At 36.8% G+C, this 21,675-nt stretch overlaps 3 protein-coding genes across 9 annotated transcripts in view; 2 read left to right on the top strand and 1 right to left on the bottom strand.

Moving 5' to 3' along the window:
* The window catches only part of sh3gl2a (SH3 domain containing GRB2 like 2a, endophilin A1), a 527,445-nt gene that overhangs the window by 128,645 nt on the left and 377,125 nt on the right, over positions 1 to 21,675 (top strand). The gene's annotated exons all lie outside the window — the stretch shown is intronic.
* Positions 1 to 21,675, bottom strand: part of bnc2 (basonuclin zinc finger protein 2) — a 194,527-nt gene that overhangs the window by 81,707 nt on the left and 91,145 nt on the right. For 5 of the 7 annotated variants that reach the window (XM_087235917.1, NM_001327751.2, NM_001327750.2 and 2 more), the window contains 1 exon segment: positions 21,056 to 21,310. The exons of the other annotated variants lie outside the window; for them this stretch is intronic. In XM_087235917.1, coding sequence (XP_087092043.1) covers positions 21,056 to 21,310 — 255 coding nt within the window. 7 annotated transcript variants of the gene reach the window in all.
* The window catches only part of LOC147846851 (uncharacterized), a 707,546-nt gene that overhangs the window by 631,228 nt on the left and 54,643 nt on the right, over positions 1 to 21,675 (top strand). The gene's annotated exons all lie outside the window — the stretch shown is intronic.

The following is a 21,675-nucleotide window of genomic DNA, read 5'->3' as shown; positions in this document are numbered from 1 at the left end:
GTCTACTGATACTCAAATGAAAATTAATTGGCATGTAGTTGCAATGCAATTTTAGTCATCATAATGTGCAATAGGGACCATCAAAATAAAGTGAATCTTGTCATTAATCTTGTCATTAACATAACTAAAATCTTCAATCAATGAAAACGTACAGATGACAATTAACTGAAATAGAATTCTATTCTTGTTTCCTAATTAGCCATTGTGCTGTTCATGTGCAGACGGAATGTGTTAAAGATCACTGGGGAGCCAACCTCTCAAATATTTATATCTCATTTTATCAGAATAAATTGACAGACTCTAAAAAAAATACACATATTGAACATGAGTAGCGATTCAAATGCAATAAAAATGTTTCTTGGGTCTTGGAGAGCCCAGTGAGGAGAATACTGCTAAACCAAGCAGGCCTAAGGAGACAAGATGTTTCATCGTAACCCGATGGGCCTCTTCCTACTAACCCATTAGCCTAACACTTCACTGTGATCATCACAGAAAAGAAAACAAACAAGCACAGTCGATCAATTTTTGCCACTTTCTTTATCTGGCTTTCAGTCATTTTCTAGGCTAGACACAAAACCCCATTTAATATTAATAGCTCAATAAGCACAATTACCAATGCAGAGTCAGTCAGAGAGTACAATCGTGTAACATAATTATAATAACGATATTGCTGTGGACATGTGTTAACACTCAGCTCATGCCATGAAACCCGCAATGAGCCCAAATGCTCTCTTCGCCACTCTGCTGAGATGTGATATACTTAATGCTCTTTGATATGTACCACCCATTAAAAATAGATGGCAATAAGTCATTAAAGACATGTGAATTAATTGAATTAGCCATGCACTGCTACGTGCAGCAGCATGAGGAAATGCATACTGCAAACACAGAGAGAATGATGTTGATACGGGTCAATGTGTAGGCAGAGCTGGATTAACCATATGGGCATTCGGGCACAGACAAGATTTTGCCAGCATGTGTGTGAGTGCATTGAGAGTTGAGCTACATGATAATCCAACTCAACCTATTAACAGACAAAAGCGTTATTCATTTGATCAAAGCAAATCAACACCAGCGGCATAAATCAAAATTTCACAAATATAAAAACACCCCAGCTTGGTCACTCTAACTAACTGAATAAACGCCTTTCAAACATCTTCGCACTTGCCATAATGCACTGACACAGACTGCCCTTTCCCCAGTGCTTTTTCATGTCTTTGACAGGGTTTGTGAATAGGCTCAAGTCTTTTACTGTTTATGGGAAATCAAGTGCTCAGTTCATGACCCTTTTTGACCTCTGCCATATTTATGGCTTCAGTAAAAAAAAAGTGTGTGGTGATATGCAGTCTGTTTCCTCTGCTGTCCACACAGTCTTTCTGTATTATAGGCACCAGGGAACAAACATAGCGGAAAAGTCTACAGCCCTCATCCTCTTCCTACAAGCTCAAATAAAAGCTCAATCACTCGTTTAACTCAATGAGACTGTTTAATAAATCTAGACCAAACTGCCAATCAAGTTTAAAGCTCCTGCTTTTTTATTCTAAGGACTGCTGGGAGAGAAGCAGCAGCAAAGAAACAGATATTATACAGCATGTCTATGATTGATGCTTAATAATTAACTATTCATGTAGCATACATGTTTATTCTGTTAATCTAAATTCAAAAAAATAATCTACAAATAAAAAAAACATGTATAAAAATGAGGTAACACATACAACACTTTTTCATTTATGAGTAGGTATATTTTCCTCATTACTGCCTTAACTGATCATCAGCAGAAGTCTGGAGTCTTCAGGTGCATGTTAAAGCAATGCAAATCTGACAGCTAAACCTTAGCCAGATTTAGGTCATGCAATAAGACATTGATCCCAAACACACAAACAAATCTACAACAAAACTGAAGCTGAAAAAACAGGGTGTTACAATAGTCCAGTTAAAGTTCAGACCTCATCCAGACTAAAATGCATATATGTGCTGAAAATCTTATCCAATTTAGTGAAAAAGTATGATATTATTTTATGAATTTTACTGGTATGAAATTCAAACTGCTCACTTAATATTAGCAGACCAACAGATCGCTGATATCACCGCTTGCCAACAACAAAAACTCCCTTACCAAACACCATTTCCTTCTCTCTCTCTCTCTAGATATTTATTGCATATTAGCCCCGCTTTGTTTTTTTTTTCTTTTTTAAATATTTCCTAAATTACGTTTAACAGAGCAAGGAAATTTTCACAGTATGTCTGATAATATTTTTTCTTTCTCAGAAAGTCTTATTAGTTTTATTTTGGTTAGAATAAAAGCTATTAATAATTTTTAAACACAATTTTAAGGTCAAAATTGTTAGCCCCTTAAAGCAACATTTTTTCGATAGTCTACAGAACAAACCATCCTTATACAATAACTTGCCTAATTGCCCTAACCTGCCTAGTTAACCTAATTAGCCTAGTTAAGCCTTTAGATGTCACTTTAAGCTAGAAGTGTCTTGAAAAATATCTAGTAAAGTATTATTCACTGTCATAATGGCAGAGATAAAATAAATGAAGTTTTTAGAAATGAGTTAAAACTATTATTTTTAGAAATGTGTAGAAAAAAAATCTTCTCTCCATTAAACAGAAATTGGTAAAAAAAAAAAAACATGGGGGCTAGTAATTCAAGGGGCTAATAATTTTGACTTTAACTGTATTTTTGTATATATTATGCTAGTCAGTACCAAATCCAAAACTGGAAGATCACATTGCAAAAAATGTGTACACACAAACTATTATGTTGGAGAGAAATAGGGAAAAAATATTGGAACAGGGATAATTAAGATAAAATCAAGGGAATTACACAATGTAGTTGAAATTTTGTTGTTTGTATTTTTATTTTATTTACCGCAGGAAATCTTTATATTTCTAAAGAAGCTGTTGACATGGAATTGAACCAGAATTTGGTAACAATACAAACATAAAAAAGGAGAAAGTACTGAACGAATGAAATGCATTTAATACTTCATATAAAAGGCTTTTTGGCGATAGCAACTTAAAGATGCCTCTCGTATGGAGAATTAAGTCTCATGCATTGCTCAGGTGTGATTTTTTCACAGACTTCAAAAAAGTGTTAAAAACTTGATGGTTCTGTGGGTCTCATCTATCAAATCTGAACTATAGTTTGTACTTTCTATTAAATCCAAGTCAGGGGATTGGCTGGACTTGTCTACAGCTTAATTTTCTTTCTCTGAGAGTTTTGGCTGTGTTTTAGATCATTGTCCTGCTGAAATGTCCACTCTGGTTTCATCTACATCTTCCTGGTAATGTAGATGTTGGACTGAAGCAACTAATATCCATTCACAATGATGAAGGGCAGAGGGTTGCTGAAAAACTACTGAAAGATTTCAGCTGCTCTCTGGGCTTTCACTGCCTTTCTACCCCTCCCTTTCTTCATTTGTTCTACGTGTTATTTCCTATTATTACACATAACTTCATTTGTAAACAAGTATATTAATTATGTAATTAGTATATTGATTACTTTGGTTGTTACCAACCTCATTTGAAGTTTAATCTACAAGATGGTATGTGGCCAAACTCTTATGGTTAATGGTTAGCTATTATTTATTGGATTTACTGTTAAATAAATCTCATTCGTTTAAATGCACCAAAATTTATTGGCTATATTTACAGTGGAATTGATAGAAATATTCTGTTCCAAAAGGGGATGTACTCATTTATTTTGAGTACTGTATATATACAAATAAATCAAATATGTTGAGTTTGTCATTGTCGACATCATGAGATAACATGAGACTGAATGTTCTCCAAACTAATGACACACTGAGTAGAGTAATGTCAGAGCACTCTTTGAACTCCCTCATGTGGGCCTGTTTTCTTTTGGTCCTCACCCCTCTGCCTTCCTTGGTCCTTTCAGGTTAGGTTACAACAGCAGGAATTAGGGAGTGCAAGTGGTAACATGAGGTACCATTGGGAACGATGGCCGTCCTGTCAGTGCTGTGCAGATAACAGGTCCGTTCTCTTCCCACCACCGCCACCCCCTCCCTCCTCCAACATTTCAAAAGACTTCAGCTCTCCTTGCCAAAAGCAAACACCTACTCACTGCCTCAAACACACTTGAGCACTCTCACGCATAGTAAATACACACACACTGACTCTTGGAGAGGGAGGGACAGAGAGGACAGGCAATTCCTCTTTTTCTCTCATACCCTCTACACGTCTTGGCAAATTTTCTTCAGCTTGTACTGTCGCAGGGTATGTGTTTTTTCTTAAAAGTCACAGTTTAAAGAGAGTGAAATCCCTCTTAGTGACTGCCACAATCTATTAGCATCACCTCCCACTTTTTGTTCAACTACCATTTGTTCAACCAAGTGTTTTCATGTCTCTCTCTCCCCCATTTGAAGCGCCCAGTCAAAGGCTTCCTCTGCCTCTCTCCTGAGGCCCAGACAAGGACCTTTGACACTCTTGTGGCAATAAAACATTCATGCAACTTGGAATCTGAACACAATGCAATTTCCCTGGTTTAACCTGAAAGGAATGCACTAGTCACAACAGACTACATCATACTGCCATTAGGCCCTGCCAAGGAACTGCTTTTCTGGCTCTGCTTGGCTGCCTTTGACGGGAAAAGCACAGAGAGAGAGAGAAAAAAAACAGCGAAACAGAGAAAGAGACACACACAAAGCCCCATACATGCTGAGCTTGCACAGGGGCCATTTCTAACTTCCTCCGGTGACTGTCTCCACCTACTGTCACACATAAAACACACACTCACACAAAACATTAACAGTGAGATGCTCGCATATGTGCTCACTTACACTGTCTTAGCCTAATCCTTTGGCTGACCTCAATAATAATAATATTAATACAATTTTTATTATTATTATTATTATTATTATTATTATTATTATGAGTCAGTTATCCCCAGAGCTTTATTTTATTTTAGGAAGTTGATCATTTTTCTGACTGCCTTTGAAAAGTACTTCTTCCCTGAATGGTGTTTCTCTATTAGTGCTATCAGGCTCTAGATTGGTGCTTTATTGAGTGTTTTATGGGAGCTGTGGACAGAGCAAGCGGGCATCAACCTTTCAGCATCTAATCAAACAACACACTAGGGAAATGTTGCGGGTTTTTTTTTTTTTTTGGGGGGGGGGGGTTAGATCACTCTCCCTCTGAAGAAAGAGAAAGATGCAAAGTGAAAAAAAAAACTGTGAAACTAAGAAGAAGCAGGCAGAAAAACTGATATCAGCTAGCACTAGTTTTTTGTGCACACATGTACTACAGTATATATAAGTTTCTGTGTGGAGAGGTCACAAAATGGTCAGCAGATGGAGGGTATTTAGGCTAGATTCTCATCCAAAAACAAACCGTCTCCCACTCACTCCGACACTCAGAGTCACTTCATCTGCACTGAGTGGTGTGTCACCAGAACATCTGCACCTTTTGGAAAAGGTGTGACTATGGTTTAGAGACTTCAAAACATTCAGAAACATATCAAGTGACTTTATGGGAGCGGAAAAGACCAGCATAATTTCTATTGTTGTTCTTTTGCCTAATGATTAATCTTTGGTTTTATTGAAATCCTACATATTATTTAATATTGCTAAATCAACCATATTTGTAAATGTCAATATTTTATTTGAAAAATATTTTAAATTAAAGTTAAAATTGATATTTTTACATTATTATTCAGAGTAACTCATCAGCAAAAATCTAACATGTGGTCTGCGTATACGCTAATAATACCTGAACGCAGTTGTGAACTGAGCTGAACTGGCTCATGGTAAATCTATTGCCACTGTGTGTGGCCTGACACAGTCTGGATATGACTCAGCCACTCTCTCCAAGGAAACTTTGGGAACTGCTTATGGAACACTTTGGCTACCTAATAAAAATGTGGACTCTCAGAGCAGCCAAAATCCTATTCTGACCAACTACAGCTTGCAGTCAATGTCAGACACAGCTGGGAAACACAGATTCCACTAGATCCTGGCATTACAGATACTGGCCGGGGTTACGCTGAGTTAGTCTTAATTACTCCTCTAGTTTCATCCCATTAAGTAAGGGGAGTTAAAGGGAAGCACTCCATTTACATTTGATGGACTCAACACAGTGATCTACTACAATCAAAAAGTGTTTTTGTTTGTTTGTTTGTCTGTTTGTTTGTTTTTTACCCAAGCGATTGCGTAAGCGTTTGTGTGGGTGTGGTTGTGTGTCCTCATGACAGGGAGAAGCTGGATCTGCTATGGGTCACAGCTGAGGTGTGTCTGCAATATGTGTGTGGAGGGGAGAATTAACAAGAGTTGAAGAGAAAGTGTGTGTGGCCCAACGAAGAGAGAGAAAGGAGAGAGAGCAAGAGAGGGGCTGCGGGGAAATGGGAAAGAGTTGTTAAGGAGAAAATGAGCCCACGGCAGCACAACAGTGAGCGGGCGGTGGCAGCTGGCGTACTGTGCTAATTCAGCACTTTAACAAATCAATGCCACTTGACAAGTACTTTCCCAACACATCACGTTCAGAAAGCCTCTCCGTGTGCATGTTTGGATGTGCATGCACAAATCTTTCTATCATGTAAGAGTTATAGTGTTTTAGCGAGTGCTAATTCTGTCATTATTTACCTCACCTTATGTCCTTTCAAACCTATGTGTTGACATTTTCTATTGAATATGGAAAAAAAAAAAAACAAATTGAAGCTCTTTCCCCAACCATGGGATAATGAAAGAAAATACACCATAAAAGTGTAATAAATCTAGTCTTCTATCCAGGAATTAATCTGTCCAGAAATATTCTTAATTTAAGGAACTAAACGGCAGCATGTTTAAGTTTATATATATTTTTTTCTCATCTAAATTTAACATGTCCCCCCAAATGCATTAATTAACTTAAAGGGATACTAAAGGCAAATACAGCCAACACTTTTGGCTATATTATATATAAAATATAATAAGTAATTAAGACAATGTGAAAAAACATGCTGTATACTAATACTAAACAAAGATTTTTTTCAACACATTTCTTAACATAAAAGTTTTAATAACTCATTTCTAATAACGATTTATTTTATCTTTGCCACGGTGACAGTACATAATAATAATATTTTATTACATATTTTTCTTGACAAAAAATTCAAAGACAGAAAGTCAAAGGAGGGCTATATATATCTTGTGTTTCAACACTGGGGGTGAATAAATAATGACATAATGAACTTGCCCTTTCCCCCAAATGTCAGACCGTAGACCGAATGACAGAGAGACAAGAGGAGAAGCTAGTCTTATTTTTTTCTGCTTCTTTCTAGACTACAGATCTTTTGACTGAAATTGGGGACAAAAGAAGTGCAGTTGGGCAACAGTAAAGAGAACATGTCATGCCTTTTTGCCCCTTATTCCTGCATTCATACTTCCGAATTCTTTTTTAAAGATGTCAATATATTAATATGAACAATTTATATGAACTTTAAGAGTGTAATAATTGAATTGTTTGTATTGTTCATGTGGTTACTATGGCTTTACACTTTAATGCCCACGTTTTATTTTGAAAATATAGAAGTAGAATGAACTTTTTTCTTCTCTCTTGTGGTAATGTGAATGTTAGCCTGTAACCTTGTACGTGTGTGCCCCAATCTTACCAGGTGCTGCAGGCACCAATAACACACCTGAGACCTTTATCAATACACTTATGTTTTCAATTTCAAAAGAAGAACATGTTCACTCTTGTCTTTGTGATCAGAGAACGTAGCTCATGCTGGTTCCTTCTAGTAACAAATGTAGCCACAGGCCTTTTCCAGGTCTAAGGCACGTAAGGTTGTGATAATTAGCTGAGCACTGATTCTTAAAAATGCATTAACATTTATTGTACACAGCCAGAGAAATACCATGAACTGCACCTTAAAATAAAACAGATATCTGCTGCAAAAAGATGATAATAAAACCAATACCACCAAGTGCCTGTCATGTAATAATACAAAGGACTTTAAAACGCATTCATTCACAAGTACATCATCCTATCGGAAATAGGCAAAGTAATGGACCAATGACATACATTTAATAAGAAGTGATTTTGCACCATGTGTCTCTTCTAGAGTTTTAATTTTCAAAAGACTTTAATTTTAATATATCAAGTCTGTATATGCTAGTTGCCTTAAATATTTCAACTTAATTAAAGTCACAAAACGCAGTTATGTTTGTATAAATGAAACTATGGTAGAATATACACTTTTTAAAGTAAACTTTCAGAAAAAAGGTACACGGTGGTTACAAATAATGTTCCTTAAGGAACAGTTTTGCACCTTTGTAAAAGTTGTACCTTATATGGTACAGAAAAGACATCTTATGATACTGTTCTGTACCTTTTATGACACAATTGAAACAAAGGTACACAATTGTTCTTATAAAAAAGGTACAGTACACAAGTGTTAGACAACTTTATTACAATATCTATGAAAATGGAAAGGTAAAGTGATTTTATGAATAATTTCCATAATAAAACAAATCATCGTTTAAAGAATATTAATATGTTTAAATGTATGTTTAAGTGTATTAATATGTTTAATATGTTTAAAGAAACTCATTAACATTAATGATGTAGTTTTAAAATACAAATCAACTGGTAAAACAAAACTATAGGTATTGTAATCTAAACATTTAAGGCATTTTTAAATAAACATTTGCTAAGCATTTTCTGATAAATACATTTTCATTATTGATATCTGCAACTTTTGGCGTTTGCTTTCCACTACGCACTTGAGCTGGCAAAAGTCCTGCATAAAGTGTTCATGCAGACATTTCACTACTGTAAAACTAATCAAACATTGTGCATATCTTGTTACTATACTTTTTGCAAACTTAAAAAAAAAACATTGTTTAATAAAAGTATTTGATGTTTTATATTTACTGAAAATAAATTGACACATTTTGGATATAGCAAAATGCCTTTAAATAGGTCTTTAAGGAACACATTTGATGCTGTTAAGGTACAAAGTCTATTGTCACTGAAGTGATTCATGGATTAGATTTGTACCTTTTGATGAAAGTAAAATATTGTATCTGCAGGTTTTAAAAACCAAACGTACATCTTGGTTTCCAATGATTTGGTTACAAATCATGTCCTTAAAGGTACAGACAGCAATGGAACAAATTTGTTTCTTTGTCTTAAAGTACAATTCTATTCTATAAAAAGGTACTGCTCCACTGACAAGGATTTGTACCTTCTTTTGTACAACACTGTACCATTTTTTCTGAGAGTGTTTAAACATCATGTCTGTAAAAAGTTCCCATTAAACTGGGAAACCCAGCATATGTGGTTCAGGTATTCTTTGTGCTCAGGGGACCAAATATTTCTAATATCTGAAATATCCACATTGGACAAATGTTCTGTGTGTGTGTGTGTGTGTGTGTGTGTGTGTGTGTGTGTGTGTGTGTGTGTGTGTGTGTGTGTGTGTGTGTGTGTGTGTGCGTGTGTGTATGCTATAGACATGCACTTATAAGGAACAAAGCATCATAAATGAAAACACAAGTCTTTGTGTCACAGAATTCCTTGACTCCAAAAGTCATTTGTCTAAACTGAGGGACAAGTCAGCGAAACTATATCCCAGATAGAGAAAGAGAGAGAGAGAGAGTCCATCCTCAACACTCCCTACTGCCCGTGAGGTGATTACACTCGTCTTTTCCCCAAAGTAAACCGCCCATTCTTATCGCTGCCGTACAGTTAATCCTGCCTCTCTGTCCCTCGGGGGTGTCAGGGAGGTGGGGAGGGGAAACGCTGGAAGGAGAACACATTTGCCACTTGTCTATGACACATAATACTCGAGGTCCTTCAGGCAATCAACTTTTACCTCACATGTATTTGCTCATCTGAAGACCCCTGCCAGCTCAACTGCTAGTAAAAGGGGAGGGGTGGGGGGGTCACAGGAGAGACAACCTAAATTAACACTTGACATTCAATACGGTCAGAGCCTTAATTGGCCAGAGCCTTCCTTAGAAAGCAATTTTCTATTCCCCAAACTACCTCAGGAGTGTCGTGCATGAAATGAGGTTGAGGGGGAGTGTGTATGTGTCTGCATGTGCCTGCATTCATGGCACTACGGACGCAGTGTGTTCAGTGGCCTGATGGTCCCTTCCTTACTCTAATGAGAGAAGATCAAATATTGGTACGCAATATGAGTTGAACAGGGACAGGAGCCCTCTGACACACATACAGAAACATTGAAACACACACATACACATGCACTCACACACACACACGCACACACACACACACACACACACACCTCCTTGCTTTTTTATTCTTTGTGAGTTATGACAAGTGTCTGGTGACCACAAAATGCCAGAAGCAACCTCTGGGCACTTTATTTTATGTGCTCACTCTTCTCTAAACAACACACACACACGCGCGTGAACACAGACAGACGAGCATAGTGTCTTTTCAGCCCTCACTTCACAGAGGATACCGTTACCGGTGATGCTATTAACGCTTTCAACCTGAAAGGAATTACCCTTCCTTTAGCTGATCAGACAGCATTTGAAACTTTTAAACGCATCCTCTATCTGTAATCCCCTCTTTGCCATGGGTATTATCAATTGACTTTAAGACCAGATAATGTTCTTCTCTAACACACATTCAGATGGAAATAGAGTTTCACTTCACATGATTATAATCCCCACTCCTTGAATCATGTAATATTTGTTGAATGGGTGCAAATCAATAGTGCTGAAATAACAGAAGGCTTGCCTACTGCTAACTGCTCATGTACATCTCGCGCAACGTGAGACGGATTTATCAGCGCGGGTCGATGTCGAAGCACAACGCAGTCCCCGAAACAAATTGGGATTCATGTGTTAGATTATCTTAATATATCAAAAATATTCATTCTTTTTAATTTTTTTTTTACATGTATCAGTGGTCACTTGTAAAAGAAAACAAAAATGATTCAATAAATTATGTATGATTATGCAAAAAGAAAGTAGGCACCAAGGTGAATGCTAAAACAAACCCCTTTTCATACTTTAAGTAGAGGCATTACGAGTACCTCCACTCTTCTACAGTCAGCAGCTCATGATAAGGACAGGGAACTCTGACCCCTTTGGTTGCCTAGATACACTGGCCACTTCATTTGGAGTCTATCACAAGAGCAAATGAGTTTGTTTGAGCTTTAATTGACACCATGGATTGGAGAGAAGGAAGAGCAGTACCGCTCAATACATGACAATAAACCCACCCTAAATCACATCTGCTGTGCATCTGAGCGACATTTTATGGCATTTGATTAGTTTACATGCACACATTTATATGCACTAGGAGAGTTTTATATATATGTATACATTCATTCATTCATTCCTTTGTTTATTTATTTACTTCATTTTGAAATGAAACCTTCACTTTGGTTGCTAATTTAAAAAATTGCTTATAAATATGATAATAATAAAAATAGTGTACTTATTAGTTATTTTATGTGTTCTACTAATAATGTGGAATAGACTTCTGTTTCTGATTTACAGTACAGTAAGTGATAAGCTTCATGTATGTTCATTTCCACGATCTGAGTCGCATTTGTTAAAAGCACCGCAAGAAAAGCTGCAAAATACTCTTGCATGCAAGATTTTGATCTAAAATGTACCTCAAGTTGATTGCAGCTTGGGTTGATGACACCATAAATCTACATATAAAACGAAACACACTTTTTAAAACCTTTTTTTTAAATGACAGCAATAACTCATTAGAATATGGAAAAACATGTATGAAAAGGTATGTGGGAAAAAATCGATAAAAGTGTGTGTGTGTGTGTGTGTTTGTGTTTGTGTGTGTGTGTGCGTGTGTGTGTGTGTGTGTGTGTGTGTGTGTGTGTGTAAGAGAGAGAGACAGAGAGAGAGAAAGAGAGTGAGAGAGAGAGAGGGAGAGAGAAAGATGAATGTGTGTGTATGTATGTGTGCAGGAAAAGATCAAACAAATGTTTAAACAGACATTAAATCTCTTCTGAAACACAATGCAGTGGTTGATTACTGTTTTTAAATCTGTAATACTGTTTTAAAACTTTCAATACAGGACACACAGTTGATGGCAGTTAATGTATTTACTAACATGAACAAACAATAGACAATGCTTGTACAGCATTTATTAACCACATTTACATTTCTTAATTAGAATAAAATAATACATTATTAATATCCAACACTGTTCTTGTTAACAACTGATACATGCTTGTGAACAACTGTATTTTCATTAATTAACATTAATAAATACTATAAAAAATGTTCATGTTACTAAATACATTAACTGCTTTGCATGTTCCACTTTGTTTCTTAAGTGTTTCCAACTGATTGCATTGAAAAAAATATCTTACATTTTCTACAGTAAATAAAATTGGATACATTTTTGCAAAAGATAAATTCTTCTCTGACACATTTTTATTTATTTCTATTTAATAAACTAGTGTTCAGGAACTCAAATTATAGAAAACACAAAATATTGTCAGTCCAGCGTTTCATCTTTGCATCAGGGTTGCCAATTTTATATGACTTGGACTGAGTGCTTTACTTCCCCATGTTCAACAACACCGGTTTAGTGTCACTAATGAGCAAAACCACTGCAAGCAACTGAAATTACTGTCATTATCTGCGGACATATGTAACTATAACAGCAATAATGGGGGAAGGTAGTAGTAGTAATAATAATAATAATGGTAAATCAGCCACAACATTAGATGAAATTATGGTGACATAGTCAAACCACACAGCAAAATGGAAAATGAGAGACTCTTTCCTGAGATTTTCTTGTCTGTGTTTTGATGATGGAAGAAATTGCCCTCTTAGCTGTTTAAGATGAGGTAGACTAACAGCTTAAAAATAGCGGCCTCTAAATGTGCCAGTGGCATTGGCAAAAATCCAGCAAAGAAAAAAGAAAACAAGAAGCTAAGAAAGAGAAGTCATGCCCTTATTTCATGGTCCATGTTGCTATTAAATTGTCGTCGAGATGCAAATATTGCAGTATTACTTATTGCTCGTTGTCCTAAAACAAACAGGTTGTTTCAATTGCAATATTTTTATTTATGTGTTATCTTTTAAAGTGGTGGATTTCCTAAATAACTGCTTTTATTTTTATTTTTTGGGAAACCAGAGTGCCCAGAAGAAATCCATGCGAACACGGGAAGAACATGCCAACTCCACACAGAAATGCCAACTGACCCAGCTGAGGCTCGAAACAGCGTCCTTCTTGCTGTAAGGCGATCGTGCTACCCACTGTGACACCGTTACGCCCTAGCTGCTTATTTGATTAATAATTTATTTCTAGGTTCATCAATAAAACCCCATTTCCTGTAGGCATACTAATTTTGCATATAATATTAAAATGTATCATAATTCTTAGCTTTTTAAATGAACAATATTGAAATATAATTTCAGTTTTATGTAAAAAAAGTTTACTTTTTTGTATTATTTACCTGCATTTCTGCATATAATTTCCAAAATGATTTTCACATCTTTGTACACAGCATGTTAGTAATTCTCTGCAGACAGGAAATGAGCATTTGCGACATCATCAATCAGTGGGAGTGCTGACATTTGATTGGCTTAACATCACCACAAGGCTCTCACACCTGTTAAATATGTTAAAAGTGATAATAAAATCATGCAAGAGTTTGAAGAGCATAATTTTTCAGGTTCTCGCGGTGGTGTAAAGTTAAAACGTGAGACTCGCTGCAGCGTCCTGGAGTTAAAGATGAAACGCAGCAGTAAAGTGAAAACACTCAGCAGGCTTTGGGGTCTGACTGTCTGATTTGAATGACCTTTACGGAAGGGCAGGTGTTTTCAGAAATGGACGCGGCATAACTCCGCATCAGTGAAGGTCTCAGAGGACTTGATAACTGACTCCAGTGACTCTAACTGACTCTTGTTAGAGCAACTGTAAATCATAATGGAACCTCTTACCGGCATTCCGGGACTAAAGCTCTCAGGCACAGACTGCAGCGGCGGCAGTACTATGGTTAACGGGAAATCTGAAAATTGTCTCTGTTGATCTGAGGTTTTCATTAAAGTAAAACTCTGTATCTGAAATCCAATTTCGAATTCATGAATTAAGTTGCACACTTTTCTTTATGTTGTAAACTTAATCTTTGAATCAATTAACGTGAGTTTCAATGTTTTATTTATACATACTGTACATGATAAACGTCACCAAAAAAAGGCTAAACATGATATATTAATGATCAGCCACCCCCCCCATCAAAACACACACACACACACACACACACACACACACACACACACACACACACATGCATGTATATATATATATAGACTGTCATAATTTAATTCAAATGTGTTCTTTCATTGTTTTAAAGCAAGTGGTTTCCTCCTCTGTTTCATCTCCCAACTAGGTTATAATTTCTCTCCGCTTTCTACATAATTTAGATACTGAGGTACTGAACACTTGCAGTATAAACATTGATGCAAATTCTTAATTGTAACAAGGACATCCAAACTGCATGCATGCGTGTTAAAAAATCTGCCACACTCAAGACTAAAAGCATGTTCTGTAAATACCAGCCTAAATCTTTTCAGTAAATATTCTTTAAAATTGGTCTTTAATAATAATAATAATAATAATAATAATAATAATAATAATAATAATAATAATAATAATATGCAAAAGATTTCCGGCCATGTAATTAAAACAAATGTAGGTCTTGCCTAAAATATGCCTTTTTCTTTGTTTTTGTATCATATTTAAAAACATGAATAAATAAAATGTTTATGCAAATTTCTATGTGGCTCAGTTTATATTTACATGGAGGTACTAGATGGGGTGTCTCATCTTCGTGAACATGGTCCCTCAGGTCTCGCCTATCAGATCTTTCTGTCTTTAGCTGAGGTCTGTGAGGCCTCTCTCTCTCTCTCTCTCTCTCTCAGATCTCTGAGGTCTGAAGGGCAGCTGCTGAATTTTGATTGTGTCAGGCGCTCAGGGAACTAACAAGACGCAGAATGATGGTAATGTCCCCTCATTACCGCCACGCCGGGGGTGGTGACATCCTGACTCTAAGACTATTGAAACAGCAGTTTCCCTTTTAACCAGGACTTCCCTTTAGTTCAGAAAAAAATGTGGGGAAAAAATCTAAGCCTGGAGAGAGAGAAAAAAAAAACTTTTTGACAAGCTTGACAAAAAACAAAATACACTAAATGAAACACTTAATTAGTTTTACTAAAGTCAAGGCTACTTAATATAACTGAATTAACCCCAAAACAATGATTTACATTAACAGATAATTTATACCAACTGGTTAAAGTATATTTGAGTTAACTCTTTTATATTAGCACTTGCATTACACAACCAACCAACTAAACTTCATAAATGAATCAAAGCGTGTTATTTACAAAGCAAATACAGATTTATTACAGTCCCCCAATTAAGAGGTTTAAGAATTGTTTTACATTCACTACTTCACAATTCTAATATATATATATATATATATATATATATATATATATATATATATATATATATATGCAGAATTAATAATAAAAATCATATATGCCTGTAAGACAAACTATTAATTATGTTTTGTTTATGTTTTTTTATTTAACTTATTTTAATTTCCATTTACCCATAACCGCTACATCTCAATGCTCATCAACCTGAAAAGAGCAGAGCAGATGATCTCACGTTTTTATCATGTCTATGTCCACGGCACTGACCCTGTCTGTGTGTGTCACCACATAGAGAATCACCTCTCTCCTCCTGTGCAATCCCAGAGACGGTATTGCTCCTTTTTCTGACACTCCAGAAATATATTCTAGAATGAACATGTGAGTGGCCGTGTCGCCCCTGAGGACAGACAGAGAGCAGAGAAGAGGCACTGCACGAGCATGTGAGTGATGTGCCCAGTGTCAGCTATTGATCATAGCCCAAGGAACACACAGATCTCAAACACCTACTCATATCCACTCACCGCTCCAGAGAATAAAGGAAAGATAGCAACCAAATCTTTAGTGAAGCTGAATGAAAATCTTAACTGAATCGATTTGTGTGCTTTTCAATGTGTGACTAGGGGGTTGTGTGGGGAGGGGGTCGTCCCCGTTGTGAAGTGCTGATGAATCTGCCTCCAAACTGGCTGCAAGCCAGAAGAGTGAATTTCTCAGCCCACAGGGACCACTTCCCCTTCCCTAAAAACAAGCCGTTTATGTCCCACATTTTCGCATGCTCCCTCTCTTCATCTTCCTAGCATCTTCATCACCGCTTTGAGATATGTAATATAAACAAAATGTAAAATAAAACAGAAAGAAAGAAAGAAAGAAAGAAAGAATGAAAGAAAGAAAGAAGACAGTCTGAGCAGCAGCACTACAAATTGCGTTTTCAACTTATAAAATATAAAATTTTAGAGAAAAAATATTTTTGAGAAGAACACTGAAAACAATAACAGTTTAGTGATATTTCTCAAGAGCATTTTAGCTTAATATTCTACCATTGCTTTGTAAACAGTGAAATTGAGGGAATTAAATCATGAATATTAAAACTAATCTAACACAGAAACCACTTTAAACAACATGTTTATTAAAAGCCATAACTGTAGCATAGTGATTAATGCATTCCTTACGTAATCACTTAAATGGAGTGAGAAATACTGAACATTTCTTTCTTTGTTTTTTGCCTCTCAAAGTAGAAACAATAATAGTTCCAACAAATCGCATTGACAGTAGGGATGTAGGCTGAGGTGTAGGCAGCACAATAGCTGGCACGTATCGCTTATGTACAGGAATGACAAACACACATTCACACACACACACACACACACACACACACACACACACACACACACACACACACACACACACACACACACACACACACACACACACACACACAAACACAGTCAAAAAAAATCTTTTTAGTATCCAGTCGCCAAAACATCTCTGTCTTTTGTCTCTCATCTGCTCATCACCTCTACATGCACCTTTTTGTAACTCTTGACTTCCACAATAAAACACGCCAGCAAGCACTCTCTCTTTACAACAAAAACAGCGAAAAAAAAAGTTTATCACTCTGTTTCTCTGATCCTCTCCCCGCCCTCTCTGCTTCCTCCACATTCCAGTTTCTCCTTGAAAACATTAAGAGGCTGTCTGTCGGGGAAAGCGAGAGGAATTAGGAAAGAAAGCATCCCTGAGCCAGGTGAGATTACTCCCCTCAACTGAGTCCATTACTTAACAGGGTCAGTAGTTAACGGCAGGAGCCACATCCGTTCAGCACAAAGACCCCTGAACCAGCAGCCTCTTCTCTGCAGTGATATGGAGAGTTGACTCCATGAACACTCTTTTCCTTTAGTTGCTGTTTTAGTTGCTGCCCCCCCCCACCCCACCCCCAATAATTATGTATGTTTGTTCATTTTAACTGCAAACATAACTTATCTCAGTTTTGACAATGACCCTGTGACAGGCCCCTTTTTGTCACCAAAGGTTGAAACAGTCACATTTCCTGTGACTGCTCCATCTTAGTCAGCAATAGCTGTGGTGATGGTGTTGGCACTGCCCTGGGCTCTGCTCTATCTGCCGAAAAAAGGTGGTGGGTGTCTCCCTAACCACATATCCTCTTTCACTCTCCTCTCCTCTTCTCCACTCCACCCTTCTCTTTCTCTCAACCAAGGCCAGCCAAAAGTCGTTTCATCTAGCACCCACACACACATGCAGCACAGAGAGGGAAAAAAAAAAAAGAAAAATAGACACTTCACTATAATCACATGTACACACGCTTCAGTACACATACAGTACTCAAACATGCACCTGATCAAATTTAGAAAGAAAGAAAGAAAGAAAGAAAGAAAGAAAGAAAGAAAGAAAGAAAGAAAGAAAGAAAGAAAGAAAGAAAGAAAGAAAATTTGTATGCACAGATATGCCACAAACGCATTTGATCTGTACAGAAGACCGCAAAACAAGCTGAACTTAAAAACCAAGAGGGGGGAAATCGTTTATTTGCCAAAATCTGAACGGGATCATTTTATTTGTAAATTAAATTAATTTCAGAACATATTACAAATAAACAAATAAAAATATCTCGCATAGACCACAAATAACTAATGATTTTTCCTAACCCCGTTTAGTTGAGCTTTTCTCAACTTGCACGAGAACGTAGCCTATAATTATCCGTTAACCTTTACCATTTAGCTAATAAATTAAATGAAAAACACTATTAAATTGGACGAATCGAAGATAATCGGCAGCTGTTTTTTTTTTCTTTAATATGTTTCTTTCCTTCCTTTTTTGCTACATGTCTCTGCCTAACAGGTCGGACCCGCAACCGGATGATTTTTTCTGCGTCTTTCATTTGACCTGAAAGATCATTTGTTCGACAACATCTGAAATTGTCAAAATTCACTTTTTGAAGGATAAAGAAATTAAACAAATTAGTATTTTAGTTTTTGGTGCTGCATTTAAATTTATTCGAGCCTAACTGGCGTTTTTTGCTTATCAATTTGCTGACAACACTTAATTGACAATGACATTCGTTTTTAAATTATTATTATTATTATTATTATTATTATTATTATCATTATTATTATTATTATTATTATTATTATTATTATTATTATTAGGGCTGCGGCTGTTATTGTCGTTTTTCTAATAAACTATATATTACATCTGTCGGTGCCGTTGTAGTGTACATTATTTACTGTCTGCTTAATGTCTGTTTATTTTTATAATGGTTTAATGCTACATCCGTACGTCTACAAAAACAATTATTTTACCTGTACACTTATTCATGGATTGCATGAAAGGGATAAATAATGCGGTACAAACACTAAAGGATGCTAAAAGAGCCTCAGACAGAGTGAGGGAGTTCGACTGCACTACAGCATCTCACAGGTTTCACGGGAGATCTTATCAGATTCAGCACCAGAAAAGGCTTTACGATGTGAACCGATCACAACCTTGTTTCAGCACGCGTCAACTGAATTAGACCAAATGAAGAACCATTAAGTGCTCGTTCAATCAGCAGCCTGATAGTCGGGATTAGGCAATTAGAACCAATTAATAACCAAACCCACTTTAACAAATATAGGGTAATAAACCCCAGCACAGGCTTTTCGAATATTTGCTCATGTGGTTTTGATATTAATATCGAACACTGCACGTGGTCGGCAGTGTCAGTGTAATTTTTGGAAATGCGCAGGTGAGTTTTTAAATTAAATAAAACGAAAAATAATGTTAATTGACTATGAATCATACATATAGATAATTAGTTTAGGGATGTAGCTCAAAATACATTCTATAAAAGCTCTTTAGAATCATACATTTAGGGGAAAACACATATAACCAAATAAATAGTTTAGGGTGGGAAAAACCCTTTCGCTGCATTTCTTTAAAATAAAGAGCACACACACCTGAGCAAGGTTCAGTGGATATTTCCCCCCGTGCCATCTATGAGAAGCGCGCAAATTTTATTATTTATTATGAACTGGAAGGTTATTTTTTCTCTCAAAATTTTTCATTAAGATTTATAACTAAAAGAGGCTTGTGTTTATAATATTTACATTATGACTTCTGTTTAAGCAGCACAGCTGCAGCTGGACAGCTGAGAAAATGTTGTTCTGACAAAATAACTGATAGCAGCAGGATTACACAGTCATCAATGTTCATTAACTACATTCGACACTCTCATAATAAAATAATCATATCGAATGATTTAGAGTCGAATTAAAATAAAGGGCATTTGAATTAGGCTATCTTGAATTATCTTACTCATATTTTAGCCTATATCAGGGACATAGCCTAGCCTACTGTTTAAACAAGCATACAACATGTTCAACAAATGTTCAAAATGTTTTGCTGTTTGAGTGTTATTAGACAAAAATTACTAAACGCGTAGAGCCCGAACAGAATTTCCGATAACTTGTCAAAAGTTTAAGAAACCTTTCATCCTCAATGTGTTCCTGGTTAAGTTTAAAGCGCAGCACAGAATCCACCTGCGCCGGAGCTCCGATGCGCCGTGCAGCGCAGCGCGCGACTCTTTACCACCATTCAAATCTTCATTCTCAATAAGAATCCTCATTTATTAGTTAGCAAGAGCTATAAGTATAAGAGCTTTTTTTTTTTTTTACATAGAATTACTTTATGATATACATAGTGTGATATATATATATATATATATATATACACACACACACACACACACACGAAATTCTCTATCATTGAACGGAATTGTTGTTTTATTTAAACTTTATATTATTGTTGTTATTGTTATTAATTAGGAACCTTTTTATGTGAATGTCAGATGTCAGATAATGACTATTCATATTTGTGTTACGGTCTTCGTGTTTAATCGATACGCATGTCAATGTTGCATATATAAAAAGAGAGCTGGTCGAGTGGAGAAAGAAAAAAAATAGCGCAGAATCTGGAAAGATATGTGGATGGACCCCCGTTGTTGGCCAAAGGGAATCCAGGGGCCTGCGCTCGTATCAGCGTGTGCATGGCACAGAGAAACCAGCCCTGATGATTAATGTTCTGCTCACCATCTCTCCCTCCACAGACCCTGATCCCCCTCCCATAAACATTCTGTCCTGATAAAAGCATTCTACACATGAACTTCAGAATAACTGTGCACTTAAAGATCTGTACATTTTACACAGCTACAGCATGTACTTAGACAATTTTCTGATGTTAAAAACTACAGCAAAAATAAATAAATAAATAAATAAAAAAAACTTACAGATGAAATCAATTAGATTTGAAGCCACGGACTGATTTTCCAAGAATCACTAAAGGAAATAAAAAGTGACCCGTTGCAAATTCACTAACAATTTCTAAAAGCTAGTTTCTGCTTAACAAACTTTACAACAAAGACAGCAATTTGTGACAATGGACCCCAGCCACTAAACCACAAAAAGAATTGAAACTAAATATGGTTAACAAGTAACAAACAATTAAACAATTCACTGACACTAATAGAAACTTTTTTTTACTCATGCATGTTAATTTGCTAACAAAAAAGAAAAGAAAATGGTCAACTCTTGCTTACACACAAACACACTTTAACAACTGCACAAAGACATAGCAGACACAATGACACACGGGGACAGCATCCCACTGACCTGCTGGGACATTCTGAAGAGGAGGTTGCTGTCAGTGCTCTGCTGTGTCCATGTCCCCATGAAGCCCGGCTCAGCGCTGGCCGGTCTGGTGCTGAACTGCATGGAGCTTTCTCCTTCTTCTCCTCCTCCTCCCCCTGCACCGCTGCTGCTGCTGCTGCTCCTGCTGCTGGCTCTGGCCGTGGACTCGCGTGCCCTCTCTCGATCTCGTTCTCTCCACACCACACCGCCTCTCACATCCAACTCTGTCTCCTCAGACTGGCGGCAGAGAAGAGGGGGAAGGGGGGGTGAACAGGGGAGCCGGAGAGAAAAGTACGTAAAGGTGGAGGTTCAAAGAGGCAGAGGGTGACTGCTCTGTTCTTTTTTTTCTCTTCTGTCCTATTCTTTTCTGTCTTTCCTTTTCTTTCTCTCTCTCTTTGCTATCTTCTCTTGAGAGAGGGGGGAAAGTGGAGGGTCTTGCCTGCCAGTAGCAGGAGGAGTGTGTTGAGTTAATTCAGGAGCAGGGCTGCACAATGCATATTTCCTCTGGGGCATGTGGTGGTAGAGGGCAGGATGAGCAGAGTGTCGGAGGTAAGGAGGGAGGAAGAGAGGGATGGGGGTGTGAATTGAAGTGAAGTGCAGGA

This window comes from Danio rerio, chromosome 1, assembly GCF_052040795.2.
Source record: "Danio rerio strain M-AB ecotype USA chromosome 1, GRCz13ab, whole genome shotgun sequence".
In the NCBI taxonomy this organism is placed as follows: Eukaryota; Metazoa; Chordata; class Actinopteri; order Cypriniformes; family Danionidae; genus Danio; species Danio rerio.
Note: the sequence above shows the minus strand (reverse complement) of the source record. Positions and strands in the feature narration are given on the sequence as shown.